This window comes from Anser anser (genome assembly GCF_964211835.1).
Source record: "Anser anser genome assembly, chromosome: 2".
NCBI lineage: Eukaryota > Metazoa > Chordata > Aves > Anseriformes > Anatidae > Anser > Anser anser.
Window position 1 is genome coordinate 100021931 of NC_139721.1, and position 27383 is coordinate 100049313.

At 39.1% G+C, this 27383-nt stretch overlaps 1 protein-coding gene across 27 annotated transcripts in view; it reads left to right on the forward strand.

The window, feature by feature from the left end:
• The window catches only part of PDE1C (phosphodiesterase 1C), a 388068-nt gene extending 360702 nt beyond the window's left edge, over positions 1-27366 (forward strand). For 4 of the 27 annotated variants that reach the window (XM_083822148.1, XM_083822154.1, XM_083822161.1 and 1 more), the window contains one exon: positions 7405-14591. In XM_083822148.1, the coding sequence (XP_083678274.1) occupies positions 7405-7418 (14 nt within the window). In that variant the 3' untranslated portion in view covers positions 7419-14591. Of the gene's footprint in view, positions 1-6552; positions 6785-7404; positions 14592-16674; positions 16741-24512 lie in introns of those variants that run through there. The other 23 variants (XM_083822145.1, XM_083822168.1, XM_083822149.1 and 20 more) reach the window with 16 other exon arrangements.
• Positions 27367-27383: the final 17 nt, after the last annotated feature.

The following is a 27383-nucleotide window of genomic DNA, read 5'->3' on the forward strand; positions in this document are numbered from 1 at the left end:
TCATTAATCAATCCATCTCTAGTTTCATTCTTTTCTCTGCTTCTGAACTGCTTCTTAGGTATTCTTAATATCACAACCTGGGACTTGTTGAAAGAATCTTTCATTTCCTATCCACCCCTCCCATGCACCAAAAAAAAACACTCCCCAACTTTTTTTTCTTGCCATGAGAGAAAGAAAGCAATTACTTCTGTCTGACCCAGAGCTAAGAATTATCCTAATTTTTCAGTTTAGTCACTCAAAGAAGCAATTAATTGCTCAGTGCTAATTACAAAATTCTTAGAGTCATAGAATCATAGAATATCCCGAGTTGGAAGAGACCCATAAGGATCATCGAGTCCAACTCCTGGCACCACATAGGTCTACCCAAAAGTTTAGACCATGTGACTTAAGTGCACAGTCCAATTGCTTCTTAAATTCAGACAGGCTTGGTGCAGTGACTACTTCCCTGGGGAGCCTGTTCCAGTGTGCGACCACCCTCTTGGTGAAGAACCTCTTCCTGATGTCCAGCCTAAACTTCCCCTGCCTCAGCTTCACACCGTTTCCGCAGGTCCTATCACTGGTGATTACGGAGAATAGGTCCCCTGCCTCTCCACTCCCCCTTGCGAGGAAGTTGTAGACTGCGATGAGGTTCCCCCCTCAGCCTCCTCTTCTCCAGGCTGAACAGGCCCAGTGACCTCAGCCGCTCCTCATACGTCTTACTCGTATCTTTGCCTGAAAACTTTGTAGGCTTCAATTATCATTCTGCCTGTGCAGCTCATCCCTTTTGTGACTTGAAAAGCACTAAGGTTTTAGTTTGCATCCATGACAGAACAGGTTTTTATGAAAAACATGATCTAGCATTTACCTCAAATGTGTTCAGAGGTTTGAGTTATTTTTGATTATCAAATGTAGAATAAGCTTTTGCACTTTTTCCTGTAGGCTTCTTTGCATAGTGAGTGTTTAATTTCTTTCCTACATGCTTCATTAGGAAATTCAAATGTATTTGGTGTAACCAAACTTTTGCCAATGTATCCATTGCTCTTTTCTCTGCAGTTAAGTATGTCTATAATGTACTAGTAATCATACAACATATGTTAAAACAAAACTAATCTTTTTCTTCCATCACTGAAATGATTTCAGGTCAAGTGTAATGCAAGCCGTCAAGCAAACATAAAATTCAAGATCAGTGTGAACAGGAATAGAAATTGTTTGAAGTCATGAATGATTTAGGGATAATTATGTGCCAAAACTCAAAAATCAGAATACTTCCTATGCTAATGTCTTTCCCCCTCAGCAACATAAATGTTAAGCACTTGGGACGTCTGCTAAATTAGAATGATGGTATTTAAATTCAGTTACAAAACAAGTATTTAAAATTTTCTCCCAACAGTATTTATATATTTCTTTCCCTTGGTTTAAACAGGACTCATGTACCTTCGAGTAATATTCTGTTCCCTTTGGAAAAAATAATCATTACAAAATTTCTCATCCATAAAAAAGACAGATAATGGAGATTAATTAACTTGTAATATGTATCTGTTTTTTATTTCACTGATCTTCTGAACTTTGTTTCTTAGGCCTCATTCGTCTCTGATGCAACAGAAGGGAGAGAATAGCATAACTATGCAGAATTTACTTCTTCTTCTTGTTAATTTTCTTTAAAAATGCTTTCAAAATGGTTTTAACAGGAGAAAGAATCATCCAGTAATGAGAACTGAGCACTCAGATTTTGGACATCTTCCTTTTATTCAGAGCTCCAGAAGTAGCTGTAACAGTGCTTCTCAGACAGGGACATGTACAACTGAGCACATTTTAACATTCAGGGGAGACAAGAAATACCCAGGCTTTTGGGGAGGTGCTCATAAAATGAAGGGGTCACTCCTGCAAGATGCTGAGTGAGTCAACAAAAGAAATTAAACAGATGACAGGGTCCTATGGAAATTGTTTAGTGATCTGCACCACCAGCTGAAAATATTTGCACTGTTTGTAGTATTAAGGATAACTTCATTTTGGATTATGGGTTATCTGAGACACATTTACTCAGACTGTTACTTCCCCTCATTTTGCACTGCATCAGTAGTAATCATTTTATGACATTGGTTGCCATACAACAATTTGTCATTTTTTTTGTCATTTCCCCCAGTGCCTGGATAGAGCAGAAGGTGGGGAGAGAACAGGCTTTGAATTAGTATTATTCTAAAAAAACTAGGCTTATCTGTTGTGATTAAAGTTTATTGTATTTGAAGTGTCAGAAATATAAGTAAGAAGTGGGTTTATATTCCAAATTTTAAGCAGTCTGAGTATTTCTAAACTTCCATGAATGCTGGAAATTTGGGAAAAAAATGTGTCTCAGGAAAGAGCTTCATAGAAATGTGATGTTTGATGCAAGTTTTTACTTGTTTGGGAAATTCTATATTTTGTTTCAAAATTTGAGCATTTGATTTTTTATTTTTTTTTCAGTTTTATGCAATATTTTAAAATCTGTTGTGAGGGGTTTTGTTTTGTTTTCTTTTAAATAAGTGAAGGTAGAGACTACTTTCAAATACGATATCAGCTTTCCTACAAATACTCAATGTTGATGGGTCAGTCCAAAAGTCTCTTTAGCTTTCCATCACCTACTTTACAACACTTCATAGCAGAGATTTTAATGAAGAAATAATAAAGACAGAGCAACACCTTCCTTCTATAACTTTCTGTCTTCCTCAGAGGAACAAGGTAGAGGACAAATCTTTGACTTGAATAGCCTCTGATGGATTTTTTTCCATTACTTTGTCTAATTATCCTTTGAGTCCTGGTTCACTAGTGTACTGGGCACTCTGAGGCAACATAATTTAAAATTTAAGTGGGCATTATATTAAAAGTCACATCTTTTTATTTGTTTCAAGTTTACTGCTTGATAACTTCATTTGATAACCCCCTTCCTGCACTATAAAAAGCAGTGAATAATTGTTCCCTGTTCACCTTCTCAATGCCTATCACAATTTCATTTGCCTTTTATTAGATTCTTCCCACAGCTCTCCCTTTTCAGGCTATAGAGTCATTGTGCACATAAACTTTGCATATTTAACTTTGCTTCAGGTGAAACCCCTCTGATATCTGCTGTTTATGTTAGAACATAAAACTGACAGTCAGTGTTATACACTATTGTTACTGGGATGCAATGATTTTAATAGAAATGAGAAAACCTGTAGGGTTCTTTTTTTCCCCTAAATTTTCAAGAACAAAGTATACAAAAAGCAAAAATGTTCATTTAAAAGTAATTGTATGCTGAAATTGTTGGTTGCTATCTTTATGATTTCGTATCATAAAAGCACGACAAGTTACCCCCGTAGGGGGTTAAATAAGGATGAATACTACTAACTGAGGCTCTCTTCCTCAGCTTTTTCCATGATTAAAACAGAAACTCAAAAATATGTTGGGGTAGTAGTACCTCAAGGGCAGAGTTATTTGTCAGTGTGGTGGGGTTCTGCTATCCTGTAGAAGTGCTCACACAGCATGCCAAACGGATAAGTATTCACACATGCTAAGCACTTCTTTTTCACAAATGAACTGCAAGGTTGCCACAATCTTCTTAGAAAGTCTGAATGTAAAATCCTGGATGTCTGTGATATCATCTTGTGCTTCCCTCATTATCAAAAATGGTTGTAACGTTTAAGGAAAACATTTGAGAAACATATTTAAGAAAAGGAAATAGGAACGATGGAATAACCTCACAAACTTGACATTCACGTTGGAAGTGGTCTTGGTGCTTTCCAAAGCAAGCTAAGTAGTTTATGGAAAAATCATACAAACAAACAAAAACACTAAATCCTTATTCCACATCATACTGCCCTGCAGCCTACATTCAGCATTCAGTTTTTAGGAGATAAGATAGCAGAATTTTCTTTTAAATGAAACTTGGAAACCATGGGGCTCAGTCTTGCCTTCACAGCGTAGCCCTGCATAGGAGGACACGGGGAGTTGTTTTGAGCTCTCCACTGGAAGCACTTTGTTTTCAGCAACTCGGGAGGAAGGGATGGAGGGAAAGGGCAGGCGCTTGGCTGGGTTGGCAGAGCAGCCACCTTCAAAAACAGTACGGAGAGAGGTCAGCTCTATACTTCCAGCTGGCCCAACAAGCACAGTACCTGAGATGTGTGCTTGGAGAGGAGCATGAGTCATTACAAAGCAGGTGTAGTTCCTGAGTCAGTCTAAACTCTCACCTCAGCCGAAATGCGTCTGGGGCTCTGTTCCTGTTCTCCAACTGGGTAGCAGATTGTGCAAGTTTGCATTAGACAGGCATAATAAATGCCAACTGTTAAAATGGGTAGTTCTTGCAAGGCCTTGGACTCCAAAACATTTGTTTTGTCACAAAAAGAGAGGCAAATGTGTGAGATTAATCACTGATTGTGCAAAACTGACAGCCAGCTTCCTTGCTGTACGGATACAGTTGTATGCTGTGTGAAGGAAAAGACAAATGTAGTATATTTTCACTTTGGTATGTCAGACCATATAGTAACATAGTAAAAATATATATTTGTAGTCCAAAGAGCACATGTTAAAGAGCATGTTAAAAAAGCCCTAGTGTTAACTACAAGCTGATAGCAGAAATGGACTTCATATTCTTGCAGTGGGATCTGGTATCTCGTGAAGAGCTGTAGAAGTCACTGGCATTTCGTTTGTGATCAAGGGGAGGGCCAATAGTCAACCCTGACAAACAAAATAAACTCAACAGTGACACTGAAGGACAGAAACATGTATTCAGATGAGGCTATTTCAGTTAATGAATTTCAATATATGCCAAGTGATCTACAAGTCTTCCAGTGTACAGAGCACTGAATATTTATTCTTTTTCCTCTTTCAATTACCTCCGTTAATATGTATTAATACTTGCACTGGATCTATTGTGCTAAAATGAAAAAGAGGCTGAATCATATCCAAAGTTAAGGTAGTTTTAGGGAACCTACATTGTATCCAAAGGGAAACTCAGCCAGCAAGCCAAAACATTTGCTCCACCAAATAGAAAACCAATTTAAAGCAAATGCTGTATTGAAATGTTCTCATTGAAGCTGATGATGTGGCTGACAGAAGCAAAAGGCAATGTATGACTCAGTTCTCTGCAGGGAACTTCTGAAGTCTGGAAGAAAACATCACATTTATCCGTGTTTCATTAAAAGGGATAGGAGGAGTTAAAAGTCTTGTAAGTATGGATAGCATAAGAAAGGGAGACTTTGGTGGTACTTTGAGCTCTGCTTCAGATTCCTGCTGTGATTCAGCAAATCATTTAAAAGATTCAGAAATAATGACCAAAGCTGTCATTTACTCCACTTACTGGACATGTTCCAAATGATTACCTTTCCTTCTGGGTCAGTATCTTCTCTTTTAAATATGTCTAATGATACATCTCACAGAATTATTATGATCCTATTAATGACAGTAAATCAGGCCGAACTTTTTAGATGGGAGACATCAAGAAAGTGTAGCACTATTGTTATGGCTGCTGCTACTGCCCATTGAAGTACCACTGTCTGTAGTGCTGGCAGTGTGACAACTCAGTCTAAATAAATCCAGTGAAATGCTAAAAGCTTAATTCTTCACAACAGTGTCTTTAGACTCACATCAGTGAGCAAGATATTGTTGTAGCAACTTACAGGGGACCATCCTGAAAGAAGATTCCCTGCTAACTACATGGTAGAAGAAAATGATACCAAGTCGAGCCACTGCTATGCATTAGAGATGATGCAATCTAGCAGCAAAATCTTAGATATTTGTTTTGTTGATTCTTTTTGCCTTTGCTTAAATAAATAATTAAATAAGCCAAAAGCATATTCTTGAAGAGAAGAGAAGCTGGTTTTCTGAAAGGGACACAAAGAGACTGTGATATGATCACATTTTCTGAGGCATGCACAGCATTGCAGGTAAATTCATCTGTCCCTGGATTGAGACTCCTTGCCTGAGAGATTCTTTCAAATGCACTTTCAAACTCTGCTGACATAAGTGTTGTTAGAGTAACAGTAGCTAAGCAGAGTGTCAGGCATACTCAGAGAAACTGGCTTGGCCAATATAGAGTAAAATATTCATGTTCCTGTTGGAAGCTTTTCCAGAGGATTCCTTAAGAAGGGTGTGAGGAAGGTTTCTTGCCCATATTTCTTCTTCAAGGCGATTTATTCATTGTGAAGATTCCTTTGTGGCATAACTATATAGAAATCAACCTATCATTATTCAGGTTAACATAGTCAAATATAGCCTAATTTTGAAGCCAGGGGATTTGGTAGTATTCACCCAAAGAGTTAATTCTATTAGCTCCATTTAATCATTCTATGTTTCTCAAGAGATCAAGGAATTTAATTATTTAAGGCAAATATAAACTCTTAAGTGGGTCCTGAATATTTTTATATTGTATCTTTGCTGTGAGAGATGGTTTCGTAAATAACTTGTCTCTAGATACCTGACTTGTCAGAAGTTCCTTGTACAGGAAGACAGCCCGTTATTACCCTATGGCTAGGAGTAATACTGACAAGCTTCTCACAGGGATATTTTTCCTTCTGTTGTGAATGTGTAGCTCTGATAGTGTCTTTTGCTGTTATTTGCTCCTAGATGTCATACTCAAGAACCTATTAGACTTTATTTGGGCTGAATACTCTCAACGAGAAGATGGCTTCTCTCCACCAACATGTATTTTGATATTGTATATTGTTTTGGTATTTTCTAGTCAACACCTACAGATATTATATAAAGATTGGCGACATTACTCGCTACCCGGGGCAAATAGTTGCTGGAGATTAGCAAACTGCAACCAAATTTACACAGCATCATAATTGGATCAGAGGTACAGTTTTGCACTTACTGTATTAAGTCAGCTTTCTGTTACAGACAAGTCAAGCAGAATGTAATATGCACATCCTTTCTTAGGTCTCAAACACCCATCCATCCTGGAGGCACTGCTTGTCATTGCAAACTATTGGGGAGACAGGAGCTTTTTAAAAAATAGTACGCTTTTGTGTTTGGAGCATTTCCTTTTTATCACCCCAAACCATATGTACAAGTTGTTGCTTTTATGAACAAAAAAGTACTGAAATAGCTAGTGAGCAAGGGTAATCTGAGAGCTCTAAAGCAAAGAAACTTACTGGGACCTCTTGATCTAAGCAGGATGAATTCTGTTACACGATCCCAACGTTGTCAAAGGTTTAATTTCTGCTGGATTAGCCATAGAGCAATGGATTTCACTTTGTGTAAGACAAAATGATATTTCCACACAAGTCAATAAGAGGTATAGATTTCATGCAACTCACCTTGTGGCCTTTCAACAGTTAAGCAAAACTACAGTGCTTCGAGGGAATGAGTCTGTCTAAACTGATGTCCTTCATTTTCTCTCCCAGATCACCTGCTCCTTGGACACAGGGAAGAAAGGCAGCATTTGACACTTTCCTTTTTCTTTTTTTTTTCCAGATACAGAAGAGTAAAAATACATATTAAAAAAAGAGACTGCAAATTTCTTTCATCATTTTAGCTGAGCTTCTTCATTCCTGTTCTCCTCCTCCTTCCGCAAAGACCAGTTTATGAGGAAGGCGTTAAACAACTTCCAAAACACTCCTCCTCCCACTGGCTACTTCACAGCTAATGACTCCGGGTTCTAGGGTGGGAGCCTTGTTTTGGGGGGTCAGATTTATTTTTGTTTGTTTGTTTGTGTATGTGTGCATTTTTTATTGTTTTGGGGAGATTTTTTCTTTAAAAAAAAAAAATCTGGTGATTTCCTGATGCAAATGGTTCCATTTTCTGGACAGGTGGAGCTCATAGATGAGTCGTCTTTGAAAAATGGTATTGCCCTTTGCTATGTCTCAGCTTGTGAAACCAACGTTAAGATGATGCAAAAGAATTTCAAAAAAAAAAAAAAAGAAAACTTCCCTTTTACTCTTTTTCTTTTTCCCCAAGAGGTTTTTTTTTCCAGTTGCTGATAGACATAATTTGACATCACTTTTACCCTTGCCTTAAAAGATTTTACGCATAAGAATGGTCAATTTGTAGAGTCAATTTACCATTTGTTAAGATTTGATGTTATTCATGGATGATACAATGATAAGCAAAATATTTTTGCTTCTAAACGGCAGGCAGACTCACTCAACCCTTGATTTTATTGTGTTTTTGTAAAATGAAAGAAATAATCAATGAAAGTGATATTCTCTTAGGGCAAATTTTGTTGTCAGGCTCTGACAGTATATACTAATGTACTGCTTGATGTGCCTGCTTTGACTTGAGATTACAGATAATGAGCTGTTTCCCACATTTATTCACTGGCTGTCAGTGACCAGTCTTTGGCTGGCCTAAAGATCTAAGAGAAGGGCAGCAGGGAATCACACAGATCAATTCTTACTTTCATCTCAGTGTGATATTTCTTTCATCACTGACTGAATGGACAGGACAAAGAAAGGAAAAGCATGGCTGGAGAAGTACAGGCAAACAAAAACAAAATGAGAAAGTGTGTCCTAAATACACTGCTGGAGTCAGTGAATCAAACTGTCTCATCCAGTGGAGTTAGACACATGGACAGGAGCCATCATTTTAGCCCATTTTAGAGAAAAAATGTTAAAAAACTCACTCAGGCCTTGATTCAGGAGGGTATGTTTTTATGAGAAATGTCTAATATATGTAAGTGCTTTCTGGATTGGAATCTCAGTAAGGATCCAGTTAATTGTGAGTAATTTTACATGTCCATGTGGAAATCAAGACATGTGCATACACATTCAGTTTTTTTTCTGCATAACTTCTTTTCACTCAGGATATGGTCTTGCTGTGTTAGTCATGTATGTATTTTGCAAGGAATCACACTGCTGTCATGGCTCTTTGCTATGTGGAGAACATGCAAAACATTGGCTTAGGAAGGCCACTCTTTGGTGTTTCCTTTTCATATTCAAAAGCACAGGAATTCACCACCAGCCTATATTAGAGCTTGGGCCTCTGTTCCTGCTTAAAATGCGCATGTACAGGGACGAGCTTCACATAACACTAGCAAAAATCACAGCAGTCAGCTCAGCGTAAATCCGCATTTAAACATGAATACCTTCTCACTCAGGAGTGTTTGTATTTGGGGTTTTAATTATTGAGGCTAGAGACATTTTGAGTACTTTTTTTGGACACCAGAGTTTGATCAAAGCCAGAGACTTAGATTAGGTTTATGCTGTGAAAAGATTGCACTTAAATCACATGTTTTCAGAAGGCAGATGTACAAAAATAACTCTAACAGTTCTTAGATATCACCATTGGCATCACTCTACCAGCTCATTTGAACAAAATAAATATAAAGGCACATAGTGTTTCCAGTATTGAGCTCCTGCTGCAGTGGTAGCTCTCTGTGCCTTCCAGGGTAGATTTTGTGAAAAAAGAAGGGGTGCTATTAGGTGGTACCGAGCACCCCAGTCAGCACTGAGTACACTCCGTGCTGTGTGACAGGGAGAGGGCTGTGCCACCACGCAGCACTGTCCCACCTCCTCTTTCCCCCCACCATCAGCATTCATCCCCTGGTTAAGTGCAGTAGACTATGACTTCCAGCCTGGGCCAGGCTCTCTGAAGTGACATCACTGATGAAATACCAATAATGCAGAATGAAATACCGCAGCAATGACTCAGTCCCAGCTTCGTCAGACTCCTCCCTGAAGTCAGGGAGAACATATTGTGACCAAGAGTTTGGTCAGAGGTGCAGGATGATTTAGTCAATACTTTCTAAGTTACCTTTACCTAACATACTGTGACTAAAGATGCCTTAGTCGTGCATAGTAGAATAATTTTAAAAAGAAATCTAAATCTTTTTCTTCATCTGCTTCTGTTTTGTTTCTTTCTGGGACTAACTTCTTTCAGATAGCAAAGGAAGACTGCTTAATTCACAGATGGTCAGTTCTTGTTCCTTATGAACTGGCACAAAGGTATGAGGTCAAGCTGGAAAATATTTTTCCTGGATTGCCAGGGTTATTTGCCACTGGCAGGAGCTAATAAGGGAAGTGGCAGATGTACTGCCTCTCAGGGACTGCAGATCAGAACTGGATGCCACTCTAGAAGAGATGCTGTAGTCAGAGAGAGAAGTTACTGATCTCAGCACACAGGTGTGCAGTAAAATGTTTTGCAATATACAGTTAGTCAGTCACAGCTAGCTCTAACATTTTCCTGCTCTTTTAAATTCATCTGAATTTGGTACAGTGGATTATTATCATTTTTTAGATTTTTTTTTTTTTTTTAAATTGTCACTTAAAAAAATCCCCATTAAATCTCTTCTATTAGCTTGGAAATATACAAAGTGCAAGTGAAATCTAGGAACTGATATCCTACAAAGACACTAGGCCAGATGAAAGTATCTCATGGAGTCCCATCCCAGATCACACCTACATTAGCATATCCAGAGCCCCCCTGCCTCCCTGGAACACTCTGCAGCATTGTGCTAGTGCATTGTGAGCCAAGGAATGGTATGTTTAGACACCTCCCAGTTAAACTAGAGATCAGCCACTGTGCAATTGTGTAAAAAATAATAAAAGTGAAAAGAAAAAATACAGAACTGCTTTCTCTTATTTTATTCCATGAAAGAAAAAAAGGAGAAAAAAAAAAAAAAGAGAGAGGAAAACGATTAGGTGTTTATCTGCTAATGGCATGGCGTATGTTTATGAAGAGTGAGAAAGGATTTCTGTTGTTGCATCCTTACCTAATTTTTGCCTGGATGTATAGAAATTATATTTTTCGATGCCTTCTTTTTAGGTGCCTCAGTTAGACTATACAATTAATGAATAAGGCAGAAATATTGCAGATATAGGACCCATACTGCTGGCCCCAGGCTGAAAACCTACAGAATTACTTGAGAGGTCCTACTGGTAGGCACCAAGCATCCTGGTGTCAGAGTGCATCTAACGAGCTGAGAAGCTGTGTGATAAAGATGGCATGCTTCCACCTCTACGTGGGGGTGTTTGGTGCTCTTGGAAAATTCTTCCCTGCTGGAAGGGCACCAGGCATCTTTTACATCCTCAAAACTGTTGTGTAATATGAGAGGGTGAATCCAGACACTTCTCCCCGTTAAGACAAGCAGGATACCATTGCAGGTATCCTTGTCAGTGTTTGCTTCTTTAACTGGAACTGGTGTTCGGGGAATTAGCAGGTATTTGATTCATGGTGATGTAGTAGTGCTTGAACTCCTGGACACCCTATAATTAAATAAACAAACAAACAAAAAAGTGTTATTCCGTTTTAAAAAAAAAAATCTATTATACTGTTCATTATTTAAGTAGCTCAAAGGGTAGCAGTTCTCTGTGCTGCATTCAATCAGTGATTTGAACTGTTGGTTTGCATGACAAAACATGCAAGAATTGTTCACCTATGTGAAAGAAGGGATTTGTTTACCTATGTTTTAATGAAAAAGCCTATGATCCACTCTCTCAAAATGCTTACGATAACTAGCTTTCCTTACAAACTATGGTCAGATTTTTGTGTTTCCTTATAAAAAGATGATGGGTATCACCATTTTAGAGAAACAAGATAGATGCCAGATGCCAACATTTTTTTTTTCTGGTATCAAAATAAGTGGCAGATGAAAAAAATATATATTTTTTTTTCTATTTTAGATTTAAGTGTGTTTCAGTGTAGTCAATCTAAGCAGCCTGATACTTATCTAAAAGTGCAGTCTTCTGTATAGGTTTGGCTGGTATATATACACACTACATATTAGTGCAGTAGGAGGTTTAGCAGCGGAATGAATCTGGACTTTGAGAGCCTGCTTCATGATGGGTGAATGAAAGAGGCAAATTCCATTTGTCTCAAAGTTGCTTTTTTTCAAACAGAATTTTTGTGATTGGAGAGAACCTTTCCAAAATGTGTTTGGTTATGCCAGAGAAAAATGGTACGTGGTGGCGTTTTTACAAACTACCACTTGAATATGCAAATGTTTGCTTATGTACATACAAAGTCTTACAAGCTAAGTCTGGAAGAAAAAAATATTTCAGACAACTTTGGTTGTAGTGCTGTGTAAAGCTACTTTATTATCAGAAGTTTCATGAGCTTGCCTAGCTGAAGGCAACAAGAAGCACTTCCATTGTTAGTCCTTGCAAATTCTGCAATGGGTCTGTTTTTTAATTAAAAAGCACAATAATCCATTCAAATTGGAAATGATGGAAACTGACAAGGACAACACTTGTAGCCTCAACTAGAATTAACCAGCCCATCTCTATAAATTCAGGAGATGGTCTTAAACATTTCTTATTGGTTCCTTTCTCCTCCCAGTTTATTCTACAATATTGAAGCTCATCCTGATGATCTATACCATATGTTAGCCATTTATGCTCAGCAAATGACAGTATAATCAAGTGCTTCTCTTTTACTCTCTTTTAATCCATCACCTCACGCAATAATTAAAAACCACAGAACCGTTGCTTTTGCCTGTGCTGGACCAGTGCCGATCTATCTCAGAAGTGATGTCTGAGCATCAGCACTCAAAAACAGGAATGCCCTCACTGAAGACTAGAGCAAGCCCTGATGACACAGACTCTGTGCAAATTGCTCTGTGGATCTGGCCAGGTAGAAGGGAGGGAGAAATGCTTTCACATTTTAAGGTGCAAATTCTGCTCCCTCTGAAGTGGGTGCAGAGCTCTATCCCACTTGTGCCACCTGCGGCATGAGCAGGTCTACCCCCATCTCAGTTTAGTGGTAGATGTGTGTCCTAACGCGGTGGTCTCCCTACTTCCATGGGCACACAGGTTTTGTAATCCTGGCCAACCCTATTTTGGATTACTGATCACAGATCTGATTACTGTGCTCAAAGTAAGAGCATAGCAGGTGACTGCTGCTGATGCCACCATTTTCTGTTAAAAAGAAACATGGGCTGGGCATTTCCATTTGCTGAGCCTGCCCTCTCTTTGTTTCAGAGTCCCTTTTTCACCATGAATAAGCACGGAGAGTTCTCACCTGTGCCCAAGCAGGACAGTGACGCACGTTATCAGCCAGCTATGTCTGGCTTCAAGGCACCAGCTCTCTCTGCTCTGGTGACTTGACCACAGAGTAGAAGGAAACAGAGCCACTTCAGACCAGCTGGCTCATGACTTGAAGTAATCACGGCTTCCCAGTCCAGAGCTCAGTTTTAGCAGAGTTACCCTAATTCCTAAGCACACGACAGCACTCACAAGCCTCACAGCATACTCTTGGCATTTTGTATTCTTTTGATTTCTTCCAAGTGCACGTGTCGACTGCTGTGTACTTGTCATACCCCAGGTTTAGAAGCTATCCAGTGGTAGGAGGAATATATGTATCCCATTGTCTCTGCTGGTGGTTGTAGGAGTGCATCTATCAAGCAAAACTACTTATGGCCATTGGGGTTTTCTAGTGATAAAACGTAGCAGCAGAATGACAGAGTGAGCATTTTCCCTTTCTTCTTGCTTGGATGATATTTTTATACAATTTTATATGCAATTTTTTAAAATATTTGCTATTTTTATTGTAGGGTTCTGGTTGGGGTTTTACCAGCCCTTCTGGTTGTCTACAGGCCCAGATTCTCACAGGAATATTTTCCTTCCCTTTTGTCCTCCCCCTTCTTCTCTGATAGACAAAAGCCATTGCATTTGCAACATCAGCTTAGAGCAAAATAACACCTCGGGCCTGATCACTCTTTTAGTTGCACTGAAATCAAAGGAAGCTCCATGCAGAGTACTGCCGGCCCCAGTGCAGCATCTGGGGCCAAAGACTAAACAACCAAGACTTGTACAACTCGTTAAAAGCAGGGTGGTTCTGTGTAAAGCCATTGCACCAAGGTAGTGCCATCTTCCTTTGCTGTGGTAGGAGTTGCTTCCGCCACCATGTTTAAAAAAGATGATATATCTCTCTTCACTATTGTGATGCTACTTCTTGCAGCCATGTGAATGAGTAGGCACTTCCATCAAAGGCATCCTCAGTGCACTGACTGCCTTCAGCAGGGAGGAAGGGTGACCATTATGGCTTATCTGTGACAGTAGATTTCACTGCTCTGTGGTTAGCAATTCAGTGACAGGTCCTAAATAAAGTTAAGAATAATCAAACCTATTGGTAGGAGGGATAAGGGGAAATTAACCAAATTTAAGGATCTTGGTCTTGTAAAATAACCTTTTCTCAGCTGCAGGGAATTCTATGTATGATGCTGAACATAAACTTTAGAGGGTGTTTGTATTAGCAGAAGTGATAATGGAGATACCTTTCTTCAACTGAACTACAATAAACAATAGACAACTGTTCTCTAACATTTTTCAAGGAAGAAAAAGGCAGGTTGTTATGCTATTTTGCACCAGGGTATGGAAAACAAATTACCTTCCATGCCAAAAGTAAAACTCAACACTAGTTTGCTCCTGGGACTGGGAGGGTTGGGTAATGAAAAAACCTATTTGGTTTGATAAGATTCACAAGGGGGGAAAAAAAATGCAAAACTGAAATGAATCATGCCATGTAATGCAAGTATTCTCAAATGTTCTGAGAATAATTTTAAACAATATGTATTTATTGTTAGTTCCTATTTGAAAGAGGAGGCTTGTGGTCTCTTAAATGTATAAAGCATTTTTCAACATTCCAATTTTTCTGTAACTGAGTCCATGTATGTCCATCCTGTTACCAAATAAAAACAATGAGGTCTCCACTCCATTTGAATTAAAGTTGCAGAAGGGTTCATTTTGTTCTGGTGCTTTCTACATCTGGTCCAGGCATGGCACTTGCCATTTGCTTTCCAGCATCCAGCTCCCCATAGAGTAATAGTAATAATTAACTTTTTTTCTAAGCATAGTGGGAACATTGCTTGGACTTCATCCATTTTTTACCACAGCCCTCTGTGAGGAGGAGTTAATGGCATTATCTAATTTCTAAACACATTCCCAAACCTGTACGTGTTTGAAGATTACATGTGTCATCCTCACAGCTCCCCCCTTTCTCCAGGTGGCAATGTCCTCTGGCTGTCATGAACCTTGATTTTAGTCTTCCTTCTTGCACTGCCAGTGTCTGCATATCTATATACGACATGTTCCTGAAATCAGAGATGCTGTGGGTACATGTACTCATTCCCACCAGCTTTTCACTGGTTAAATGTTACCTTACATTCTGACACCAAATAACGTCTCAGACGCTCATCCTCAAAAAAGGTTAAATTCTCATTTCAGCTTTCTTACTTTCCCAAAATCCAGCTTTTAAAGATGGGAGATTTTTCTTTCAAATTCGAAGTGCATTTATAAATTGGCAGCAAACACTGTTGCCATCTTTGGTTGTATTTGTGTTTTATCATTTAAATGGAGGGAAAAACACATTATTCAATGATTCATATAACTGCCTCATGAAATTAATCACAAGTGAAGATGTCAATTTTGCATGTAGAGTGGTAGAGCCTGTTGAAGCATTACATTGATTCTGCTTATGTTCAAACACAAAGATATTCCAAGTTTCCAGGTCTCTCATGAGAAGATTGAAATCACAATGTAAAAGCATCTCAATCAACAACACCACATTCATGCCCACTGTGATTTTTTTCTTTTTCTGTGCCACTTGGAACACGTGTATCTATTCTAGAGGGCTCGTGTCCCGTGTTCTGGTATTGTTTACAACCTTTCTTTCAAGGCATTTCAACTATGTCTATGCATACTGTCTTTTACAAAGTGTCTTATGCCACAGGTAGACTTGGCTTATGACACAGGCAGACTTGGGAAGCACCTGTGAACTAGTAATGAATAGAATTTTCCCATATCACTGCTGTTTTTCTATTTGATCTTTTCCATAAAAAAGAAATAATCGTGATAAACAGTGGCAGAAACTAAGCCATTCTCTCCAAGAAAGTTGTGACATTCACAGACATTCAGTACGAGCCTGAAAGGCTTCATGCATTCCCTTTTACCTGAAATTCCAGCTTTAATTAATTCCTTTCCTCTCTGAAAGGTTCAGTGGTATTGATTTCCTGAAGAATGTGCTCACCACTGTACCTGCTTATATTATGCCTTACTGGCTTGGTTTGATTCTTAATTTACCTCCAGTTCTTCAAGTAGAGATGAATACAATTTCTGATAGATATTGAAGGTATTCATGTAGTCAACCGTGGTCTACAAATGAAAAATCCAGCCTGTCACATAAGCATGAGGGAAGAAAAGATGGTTTGGAAAAGGCATCTAAAGTGACTCAACTCCACTTGCAAATACAGTATCGGAGTCCTTTATCTGGAGTGTATAGCCAGAGACAGAAATTTCTGGAGTCACTACCAACCAGTGGTTCCCAAAGTGATGCCAGCTACCTACTGAAGTGATACAGAAGCAAGGTAAGTGCTGTGTAACTGTCTTCAGAACCACCTTGGGCAATAAAATTGACTATTGCCAGTTCTGTGAGGACATGGAGATAGCTGAAGAGAAAGCTGTCTGAGAGATGGTGATGGTTCATGGCTCCAAAGCTTTGGAAACCCACTATTGCTTAAGAATGTGAAACCTCCATTATCAATAACTCAGGTATCTCCACCCAAACACAGTAATCAATAAAAAGAAGAAAGGTAGATTTGATATTGACTGCTCTGGATTGAAAGGTCCCCAAAAGTGAGGCTATTTGCCCTGTCTCATAAATAAGTTCGCTTGGCTTAAAATCTCTGAAAAGAAGTGGCAGAAAGAAGACAACAAACACCTCATGGCAGTGGCAGCACTACAAAAAGCATTTGTGTGGCTAGTGGGACTACTGTTCATCTCTCTCTGCTGAAACTACTCTTTCTCTTTAAAGGTGCAACGCAACTTTCAGCTGGTTCACCAGGCTCAGGTTCCTCAGCAAACCGTCTTACATTGCCAGGTCAGTCGGCAATAATAATACTTTGCTTTGGACAAAGGCACTGCAGTACGTGATCTGTGGGAGAAGGAATACTTTCATGTATCACATTAAAAAGTTAAGCCCATTCACTGGGACTGAACAAATGAACTGCTGTTTTTAAGCTTCACCACCTTTCATTTTTTAAAACAAATATCTTTTATTTTGCGGTTCGCAAAACTGTCCATAAACTGTCTTAATTCAATCAGGAAATTAATTTGGGCCTTTTTCACATGGACATGGATGCTGAAGAGAAAAATGAGGCTGTTTTGTGGAGCAAAGTGTAGCTTTTTTTTTTGTGTGCCCTTCCTATCCCCCAGGTCTTGCTGTTTTTGTTTGGTTAGTTGGTTAGTTGGTTGGTTGGTTTTGGGTGATCCTTTGGGGACCCAGGAGTTGGACTCAATGATACTTGTGGGTCCCTTCCAACTTGGATATTCTGTGATTCTATGGTTCTGTCTCTATTTCACCATGATAGACATTTTCTTATTCCTTTCATCTTTGTCCCACACAACTGTCAGAAGAAAAGGAGGGGAATATGGAGCAGTTATAGAAGATAGTGGCTGAGTTTGAACAAATTGTCAAGATATTATCTTGTCATGGGCATATAGAAAGGCATTCATGTATGTGTTATTCGCAGTCATTGAAAGAAAAGGTATACGTATAGGAAAACAACAAGAAATCACCAAGAAAGAAATAAAAATGTCAAGCAAAGTACTGCAAAAAGTTTTGCTGCAGATATTTTCATCAGCGGCTGCTGTGCCAGCAGATGAGGTGTGGTGTGGCTCTATATATAGAGGCCCACATGCCATAGTATGTTTCTGTGCAGTGTCAGTTCTCCAAGCTGTTCGTGGCATGATGCTCTTTTGCGACCGCCACCTTGGCAGATTGTTTCCATTGGCACAGATGCAGCCACCACGTGGATACCAGTAAAGAGAAGAGCGGGCAGGAATGTGGGAGAGTTCAAAATATTGTTTTTCCTTAGTAAAACACTGTGCTCTGTGGAACATTCCCCTGTATGAAAACAAAAAAGAAGACAATCATTGAAAGTAAAATTCAAACCACTGGGCAGCATGCTCACATGAAGACTCCTACGTAACTAACCTGAGACAGTTTTAGATAGAAAATACAGTCAGTAAGCACCATAAATGCATCCTCTTAACCTCTGTAGCATCTCATCATTGGCAATGACCATCAGCATTAGCTGCATATATAGCATGTATCTCATAGGGTCCCAGCACCGGTTAAATTCTTGTATTTATATTCACAGGGGAGGCTACTACTTTGAATGTTTTCACCCAGAATTTTCTTGCAGGTGGCATTTAGAGGTCTTGTTCTTTAGATACCTATATATATTTTTTGGAAGAAAAAATACCCTTTGTTTTTTTTTTTTTAAAGGAAAAATTGTGGAATAAAACATTCTTGTCACACTCCAGCCATAACTTGCAGGCAATGCAAACAGATCTAATTTCAAAACAAGTTCCCTTTTTATATATTTTGGCATATTTGCATTGGTCCCATGTTCAATTTTAATGAGCAATGTTTACACATTATTTTTCATCCATTTTTTTGCCAGTGTCATTACCACTTTTAATCAATCGACTCATTAATGAGTACCTGCAAACAACAAATCCTGCATTCCATTTTATGTGTAATACTTGTTCTCACCCTCCAGACCACCATTGTAATAGGAAGGTAGCAAGTACAATGCAGAAGAGAGGGTTTTGCTACCAGGTACAGTCCCTTGTTTATTACTGACTTGCTAGGTGACCTTGCTTAAATGGTTCTTGTGTGCCCCAATTTACTCATCTGTTATTTAAGAATAATGTTTACTCCCCTTTAAAACTATCAGATCTAGGGATCTGTTAACTGGTAAGAGTAGAAAACCAGCAGTAGGGAGAACCCTGTAAGAGAGGGGAGCAATTAACCCAGCAACACCTCTTTCTGCTAAAGGACACTTTGTGGATTTGTTGCCAGTTCTGCCTTACTTCCAGTAGCAACACTCACTGTGACAACCTCGCATTGAATTATGTAAAGGTGTCTTCTGGCTGGCACTTGCAGAAATGACGAGCTGTGTTTTGACTCTCTCTTTGTTAAGGATTTCCCACCTCATTGTATGTTTTGGCATTGATCAGGGACCCAGTGGGTTTTCTCCATTTGGCTGTTGAGCGCTGATGCCTTCCTACGTGTGCCCTGTTACTGTGGCTTACACCGCAAACTGTTTACTCTAGTACAGTATGCAAATCAGCCCTTCCTATGCAGCTATTTAAAATACGGGTTGGGAGTAGATAATAGTGCCATATTTTCTATTTATGTAGCCCAGTGATGCATTTTGTTTACAGCCATTATGGTGCTGGTTTGTTTATGCCCTATATGATCACATGTCAGGCGGGTTGCTTTTGCAGGAGGCAGCCGCTAATTAATGTGTAGTTAAGGAACAGTCTGCTGTAAATACACACACACAATATTCAATTTGAGAAAATGTTACTGTTCTTTCTGTGAATCTCATGCAGTGACTTGAGAAAGAATGTGAGCTTTATTTTGTTGGGTTTAGTCACTTCTGAAGAAGGGAGGCTGACAAGAGCAGGCAACATATGCATGTGAGCCCATTACCTCCTTGTCAGCAGGTCAGTCACTCCTGCTGATCACTAACCTTTTAATCTGTGCCTTGCCAATTTGAAGTGAGCAGGAGGAAGAAACCTCCAAGAGGTCACAAAGCTGGGGAAGGTTTATGAGGCTAAGCAGCTGTGTATAGGAGGGAGCCCTGGCAGTGCTCCCACAGGGCTTGACCATTCATGAAACCAGAGAAGGCCCTGGCTGCCATCTGTTCCTGTCTTACCAGAAGTTTCTCAGACCTGCAGGCTGTACTTCAACTCTTTTGCAGTGTACTCTGACTAGAGAATAGGTATTTGAAGGTCAGCTTTTTCTCCCTTTCTTTTACATATTTCACACCCTCTCTAGAACTGCCATTTTTTACATATATGTATGCTTTATATATCTATATACATATATATAGAGATACAGATATATGTATCTTTGATAATAGGACAAGTTGGAAAGCTGCGAAGTAGGAATTCTTTATTTAATTTGAATCTTTGATGCATTCATTTGGCTACAGAGCTGCAGAAAACTGATGCATTACAGAAACTTCAGAGCATGAATATGTGAGTTAAAGACCCTGTTAAAGGCTGGTTTTATTCACTGGAACCTTTTAAAGAGAAGAGAAGTCTGACATTGTCGTTGAGGCATTTTATTTCAGCATGGAGGAGAAAAAGAAGTTCCAATTTTAAAAGTCACATTTTCATAGTAACAGTTTTAGTGGTCACAATTTTTTTTTTTCCTGCAGTAATAGGGACCTGAGAAGTGTTACTGTCTGGTAGGTGTAGAAGCCTGGAAAAATAATTGTATTTGTTCTGCTTCTTGTGCAATTTCTGTTAATAGATGAGAGTAAAAGAAGAAAACTGGTAGGGTTCCTTCCCCACATGCTTCTCTTCTGAGTACAGAAAAAACTAATATCGCAGGTGATAGCCACCAACAAAGTTTTCTACAAGCTATGTCACATCTTCATATTCCTGAAAGTTGGATCTCGTGCAATATTATGGAGCAGGAACTTGCAGTGTTCAGGTTGTCACATAAGGCCAGGTGGATAATGTAGGAGATGGCTGGACTTGGAGGAAAGCATAATATGCATTCTGTCAGTAGATTAAAAAGCATACCTGGACAGAAGAATCTCATCTTTAGCTACTAAACCCTCAGCTATTGCCATGGTGACTCCCTAAGAGGTAGCTGTCTTCAGACTCTCTCCTTGAGATGTCTCATTGGAGAAAACAGTGAATTTTGTATGAGCACAGTTTTTTTTTAACACTCCTAGGAGACTGATTCTCCCCAGGTTTAGAACATTTCTTGAGTATTTGTGTGTCTTTAATGAAATACAGTCATGGTTCTCTTGCTTCTTTGTCCTGGAGACTCTCCTTTACTTACAGCAGAAAACCTCCTTTGTTGGGAAAGAAGCCAAAAGGAAGAAAGAATAAGCCCTCCTGAGCATACTCTTTTGATAGAGCAGCAGAACACTGAATTAGGAACATCAGTATCCCTAGCTATCCTGAGTCATCTCCCAGTAAAAATGCCTGATGAAATAATTCCCTTACTTCACTGGCGAATTATTTAACTAAATAAGTAAATCACCTTTACTGATCATAACAGCCTTTCATATGTCCTGTAGCCTTTCTGCTCGGATTTTCGTTATCTTGCCTGCATAGTATTTGAAGGCAAAAGTTGCCATAGTTCTTGCAGGGGGATGGGAGGTGAGGTTGAAATTGCAGAAGGTCCGTCTTCAGGATGTCCCTGGAAGCCACTAACTGCAGATGGTTTGGCAAGGGAACATGTTACTGCCTTGTCCATGTTATGCCACAGGCTGTTAGTGCTTGCCTGTCTGGAGAAGAGTAAAAAGACCACTGTCTGGACCAAGCTGTGTTCCAGACGCTTTCCACCCCGGTGCCTCTGTGAAGCCACAGTGTCCCCTCATGAGATGAGTACAGCTGGGAGAGACAGCAGTGCCTCATTCCTCATCCCCATCCAGACTCACTGGTGTTGCTTTGCAGAGCCTCCTCCAATGCCTGTGCTGTCAAGTGAATCATGCGTGTGTCGCTGCTGGACGTCCTTCCTTGCAAAGGTGGTGAGCCATGGTTGGGTGCTCCTGCAGAGGTGGCAGCAGGGATCTGCCACCAGCCTGGGGAAAGATGTGAAAGCTGAGTAGACCGTATAGGTTTTCTCCCTTCCGGTTTCCTGCTTTCTTTCCCCCCAGCTTTTCCTCTCCCTCTGGTACTAAGTATCAGCACAGAGCACTCAAACCCCTTTTGGAGCTGTGGCTGTTCAGCTGACTGTGTTCTGATTTTTTATCAGAATCAAATTGTTCCCCAGCAGGTGTTCTGAGTAAAAATCGTGCTATTCACTCAGTGACTGTGATGATGACATTAAAGAAAATGACATTTCAGTGGCTTTTTTTTTTGAAGGGATGTGCTTTTTGAATGAATAGAAATGTTTGTATCTGATATAAAATGCTTGAAAAGGAAAAGAAAAGGATATCAGTGTTTTGCCTAGTCTTGTTTTGTTTTCTGATCAGAGTGGAGTTACTATGTAGTAACAAGAGTGTTTGTTGCTATAACAACTTTTGATAGTTAGAAATACTCATGGTGATAATACCTTATTTTGTCAGTTACGTCAATAATAATTTCCTTCCCACTGCAACAAGGCCAAAACTATTGCAGATCAGTACAATCTGAAACAGAAATTGAATTTCTAGGAGACTGAGTGGAACCAAGAAAATTCCAGCTAAAATTTTGACTATAGTATGCAATAATTCCTGCAGACTAGGGTGCAGGACTTAAATTCAAGCTGAGATGTGAAATGCCCACCATGCTCAATCAACAGAGGGCAGACTCCTCAGTAAGCTATTTTCTTATGTTCTGAATGAACTCATGAAGTTTCATGAAGTTCTCGTGAAACTGAAACTCTTGTCATTGTCTACACTGTTAATTCAAGGGCTCCCCCCTCAAAATGGGTTTTGATGCCTATTGACCTCACCCAGGGAGTGTGTTGCATATTTTAGGGTCAATTTGAAATGCAGAACTTGGGGCTGTGTTTTTTTGATTTGTGGATGAATGGCTTAGACTGTGGCAAATTTGTTCACCTGCCCTTCTGTATATGTGCCACCACTTCAAAATGAGTCTCTCACACATTAGCTATGGCTGCTTATAGGAGCATCCATCACTGTACAAAAGAATAGCTTCTGGTGTAGTGCCTCAAGCTATTAATCTATCTAGAGCTGCATGGATTGTAGTAGGTTGCTTTTGTGTTACACACAGGGAATAAAGGGATGGGGAAATGAACATTTTTGTCCCTTCACATAAACGTTTGTACAAGGTACATTTTTCTCTGAAACCTGTTAGTTGGTCTGCTGTAAATGTGTTTGCAAGTATCTTCAAATTCTGCCTCACTTTGACTCTGAATTTGCAGTTAAACCTAAGGTGAATCATACCCAACATATAATGTTTTAACAAAAACTTAGAAGCAGATAGCAAGCATTATGCTCCCTTCTGCTTAGCAGACCTCCTTGAAAATATAGTCATCATTTAAAAGTATGTGCGTCCCTCAGGAAGGGCATAGGGTGGTACAAGGATGGCAGTCCTTTATTGTAGTGTTGCAAGCAGAACAAGGTAAGTATTTCTCACTTTTATTCCCATTTTACAAATGGAGGAACTAGGATAAATGTTATAGTCCAGGTCAGATGAGAAGTCAGTGAGAAATCTGGGAACAGATCTCTGGAGTCTTAAGAGAATCTTCTCCTCAGCACCATCTACCTCAAGTCAGTAAAGCCCAAAGAAATTAAATATTGTGGATTCCCTTTATCAGCTTTTGTACAAGGATGATAAATGGCACTGTCAGTGTCCTGGTTAAACCACTTGTACTTATTAGCCAAGTCATCTCTTCTGGCAACAACTCCAGTGAAATTCCAGTTAACAATAAACATTCTCCCATGCTGAGCAATGGAAAATCCAATAACAGTTTGGCTGAATCCATGCTGAGTACAGAAAATGGAATGAATCTGGAAAATGAATGTGCCTCAAAGAACAGTAACTCACCTAATGAATATTTTGAAGCTTTTAATGAATGTCAGTCTAGTTTAGTTGAGAACAGAAAAGAATAAGACTATGCAGAAATCTGGATGTGTTTTTCTAAGGTTTATGAAGTGCATAGTTTTTTATTTCCCAAGACATTTTAGAGTATGATTAATCACTCAAAGAGTTTAACAAGATGAGACTGTGACTGTGTGCTAGCATTTGATGTTAGCTAGCTCACACAGGGGAATCTTTTTCTCTTCTTAGGATACATGCTGAGAGCAATGACTTTTCTTTAAAGTGCTTATCATACTAATTATCGTGTTATTACTTCATTTTTTTTGCAATTAATAACTAAGCATAAGACAAACACATTTTGGTCGTAGTCATATTTAATATGTTTTTATTTTGCCTATGTAAAGGTGTTAGAAAGCAAGGCATAGATTCAAATAAACACAGTCAAAAAGCTGAGAATAGTCAGATTGATACAGGTCCATGCGTGACATTCACAATGCCCTGTAGTTTACTGGAAAATCATACAAAACCCCTCAGTTCCACCTGTTCCTGAATTCTGGGAAACGTGATCTCAGTCCAGATTTATTGTCTTAAAATGATTTTGTTTGATAGTTTGATGATAGTTTGAAAACAGTGAGGTGTTCAGCTGTCTACTTGTGGATAGGTAAATATAGAAGCTGCTTCTTCATTCAGACTTTTTGGTACATCGATCTTCTGTGTAAACTGTTGTTTCTTAACCTCGAGAACGTTCCTTGGAATCCACCTAGGCTGCTATGGGTTTCTGGGATGTCTGAGTAAGGGCATGATTTCAAGATCAGGTATTCTGAAGTGTTTAATTGCCCAGATTTCTGTTTTTCATCCTAGAGTTTTACATCCATATTTATAATACATATTTTCACATTTTATTATATTTTATTCCTGAACTTTCTTCTAACCAATTTTCTAGCCCTGTATCTATCTAACCCAAAAGAGTCCTGGTTCACTGGCTGAGAAATCCTCCTTTATACAGACAGGATGTACTGAGGGGATGGATGCAGCTTGGAAGGAATTAATTTCTAGTCCACCAGTGAGTGAATGCTAAGCATGGTAACTATTTAACCATTGTTGTTCTTGCTTTGCCACTGCCAGCCATCAAACCACAGCTGCATCACTTCAAGAGGTCCACTCACAGCTCAGGAGCCTATTTCCCAGCCTTCCACAAGAAATCGGAGGAACATTCGGTGAGATATAAGCTCCTTGACCAAAGGGGAAGGATGAAAAAAATCCAAAATATTTCCCAGAACTGGAATAGGAAATAGCAGAAGAGATGAAGAGGCATCTTCTGGAATGACATGCCTCTCAGGCTGGTGAAGGACATTGTGTAATCATTGCACAGGCCATACTGCATTGTACAGCAGCTGTAATTCTAGATAAAAGCACATGTATGATTTAAAAAATATAATGAACAATTTTTTTAAATGTTCTCAATAGCCTTCTTATTATTGTAGCATACATTCACTTAGTACTAAAATATCAGTCTGTTACCCTAAAATGTAATTGTATACCACTGTCTCCTGTCAAATTAAGGAAGCCAATGCTTTTTTAGATTCTCGGGTTCCTTATGGTGTTCTCAATGTGACCTTCTGCCTACCACAGGTAAGACTATAACTCCTATTTCAGAAAGCATGGGAAAGATTTTCCTTGCCAAACTGTACTGAGACTAAATGTCCTCCTCTCGTAGTGTGCTAGGTGTTCCGGAGAATGAAAGAAGGAGGCTGGAATACAAAGAGTCCTCTTGTTTCACTCATTAGGGAAAAGAAGACATAGCAGAACATTAAAATTGTGCCTTGTGTGAACTCTGCTAAATGTTTAATAACATTGTGTTCTGTGGCATTAATATATCTGAGTTTGATTCCATGTGCTTTTTCGGTACGCAGTGACACATAGACCTGAGTTTCACAGCAGAAAATGCACTCTGTGAAGAGTTTCCTGATGTCCCTAGATTTTACAGTGTAAGAAACAGTGGCAGATAACTCCCTTTCCTCTTTACCATGCCCCTGGTGATTTATATGCCACCCCAGCTTTCCCTTTCCAGCTGATGAAGTCTATCCTGTTTGTACTGTCCTCACAAGGAAACCTACATTACTTTTTATCTTCCTTGCTGCTCTTTATATATTTTTAAAATCTCTGTTTGAAAGGAGGAGCCCAGAACTAGCACATGATACTCAAGATGCAGGTATACAAGAAATAGAAGAATGTCCTTTAAAAAAAAAAAAAAAGTAATGGCACTTTCTGTTTCAGCTTTCATGCCTCTCTGAATCTTTTTTTTTTTTTAAGTTTTGTTTTTCTTTTTGATCCTCCATGAGTACTGAATAGCATATTTTGTAGAATTATCTATACTAATTCTTAATTAAAATGTAACCCATGAGGACATAAGCAGTTAGGGTTGCCACTCCCTTTAGCATTCTTTTGCGTTTACCAGCTCTGGTGCTTTTGCCAATTACATGGAAATAAGCTTACTCTTTCTTTTTCTTATTCCTCTTCTTATTTTTTTTTCTTTCCTTTTTACCTTACATCCTTTATTTCTGTGTCCTGCTTATCTTTTTCTTCCACTGACACCTTTTCCAAACCACAATCTTCAGGATAAATAACCATGTTGAATAGCAGAGAGGACAATCCTCCCTTACTATGAAGGCTGACCATTTAATCCCAATTTTTTCACTCATTGTTAACACATTATTTATCCAGGTAATTTCACGTGTTAAGATCTTTTCATCCATGACAGCCTTTTTAGCAGGACCATGTCAAAATATCTTCTGGACACCCACAAATTATTATTGTCTCCTCTAAGGAACTCTCAAAGATTTGAGAGGTGGGACTTCTCCTATAAAAGCTACACTGATTTCTCTATGTTCTATTTGCATCTGCTAATCCTATTCTTTATATTTTCTAAAACTTTACTCACTGTGAAATCATGTTCTGTTATACACCGCAGGTTTGTAACCATGTCCAGCATCAAAAATGCACCAGTGTATGTAACACTGCTTTGTGAGAGTTATGGTAAAATCACAGCTAGGAGTTGCATGAAAATTGCTGGGATGTTTGCTTCATGTTACAAGTGCCCCTCACTCTGTTAGAGAAGATCACTGCAATTCCAGCTGCTCTCACCCTGAGGTCTGGCACCTTTCTACAGTGTTTTCCTAGAAATCTCCACAAAATGGTGAATGCAGCATATAGCTGCCTGAGTGCTCCATTATCACTGTGTGTCAGTTATTTTTGTCTGGTTGTTTGCTTGATGTTTGTGGTGTTGACCTTAAGCACCATCAGAACTTGTGACTCCAGCAGCTGGGCTGGATTATTGCCTAAACTGAATGTGAAGAGGAATGCACTTTAAAGCCTGCTGTTTATGAAATGTGATTTATCTCTATGAATTCCCTGATAACTATATTTTTGCTTGTATAGTACCCTGAAATGTTTTACACAAACAGGCTGTATGGAAACTCAAAATTATACTATTCTGCCAAACACATGTTCTGTCTGTGTCATTTTCTTCCCTTTGGAACAGTTTAACAATTTACCTAATTTACCTAGTAGTCCTACCTGACTATTCTCTGGATAAATGGACAGCATTGGTTCAGGCTCACTGAGCCTCTTTCAGGAGTTAAAAAGGGGCAGGAACCTCTTCCTCCCCACAACTTTTCTTATTACTAGCCATTTACTAGGGCTATTGTTTTTGTGCCCTAAGTATCTTACATGGGAGAGTTTTTTGTCATTGCTCTCCTGATTCACACTCTCTTCATTGCCATGAGACAGAGATAAGTTGAAATCTTGATTTTACTACTGGGTAGTCAGGGCACAGGGAAATGAAACGACCTACATTAATAGGGAGTTTATATGGCTGCTATAAATTTAATCTGGTTCTTATCAGCTTTCTCTTTGCTTACACTCTTCTCCAACCAAATCCATGCTGTTCTCTGCTGCTCTGTATTAGAGTCCCCTCTAGAAAGTTAATTTGTTCAC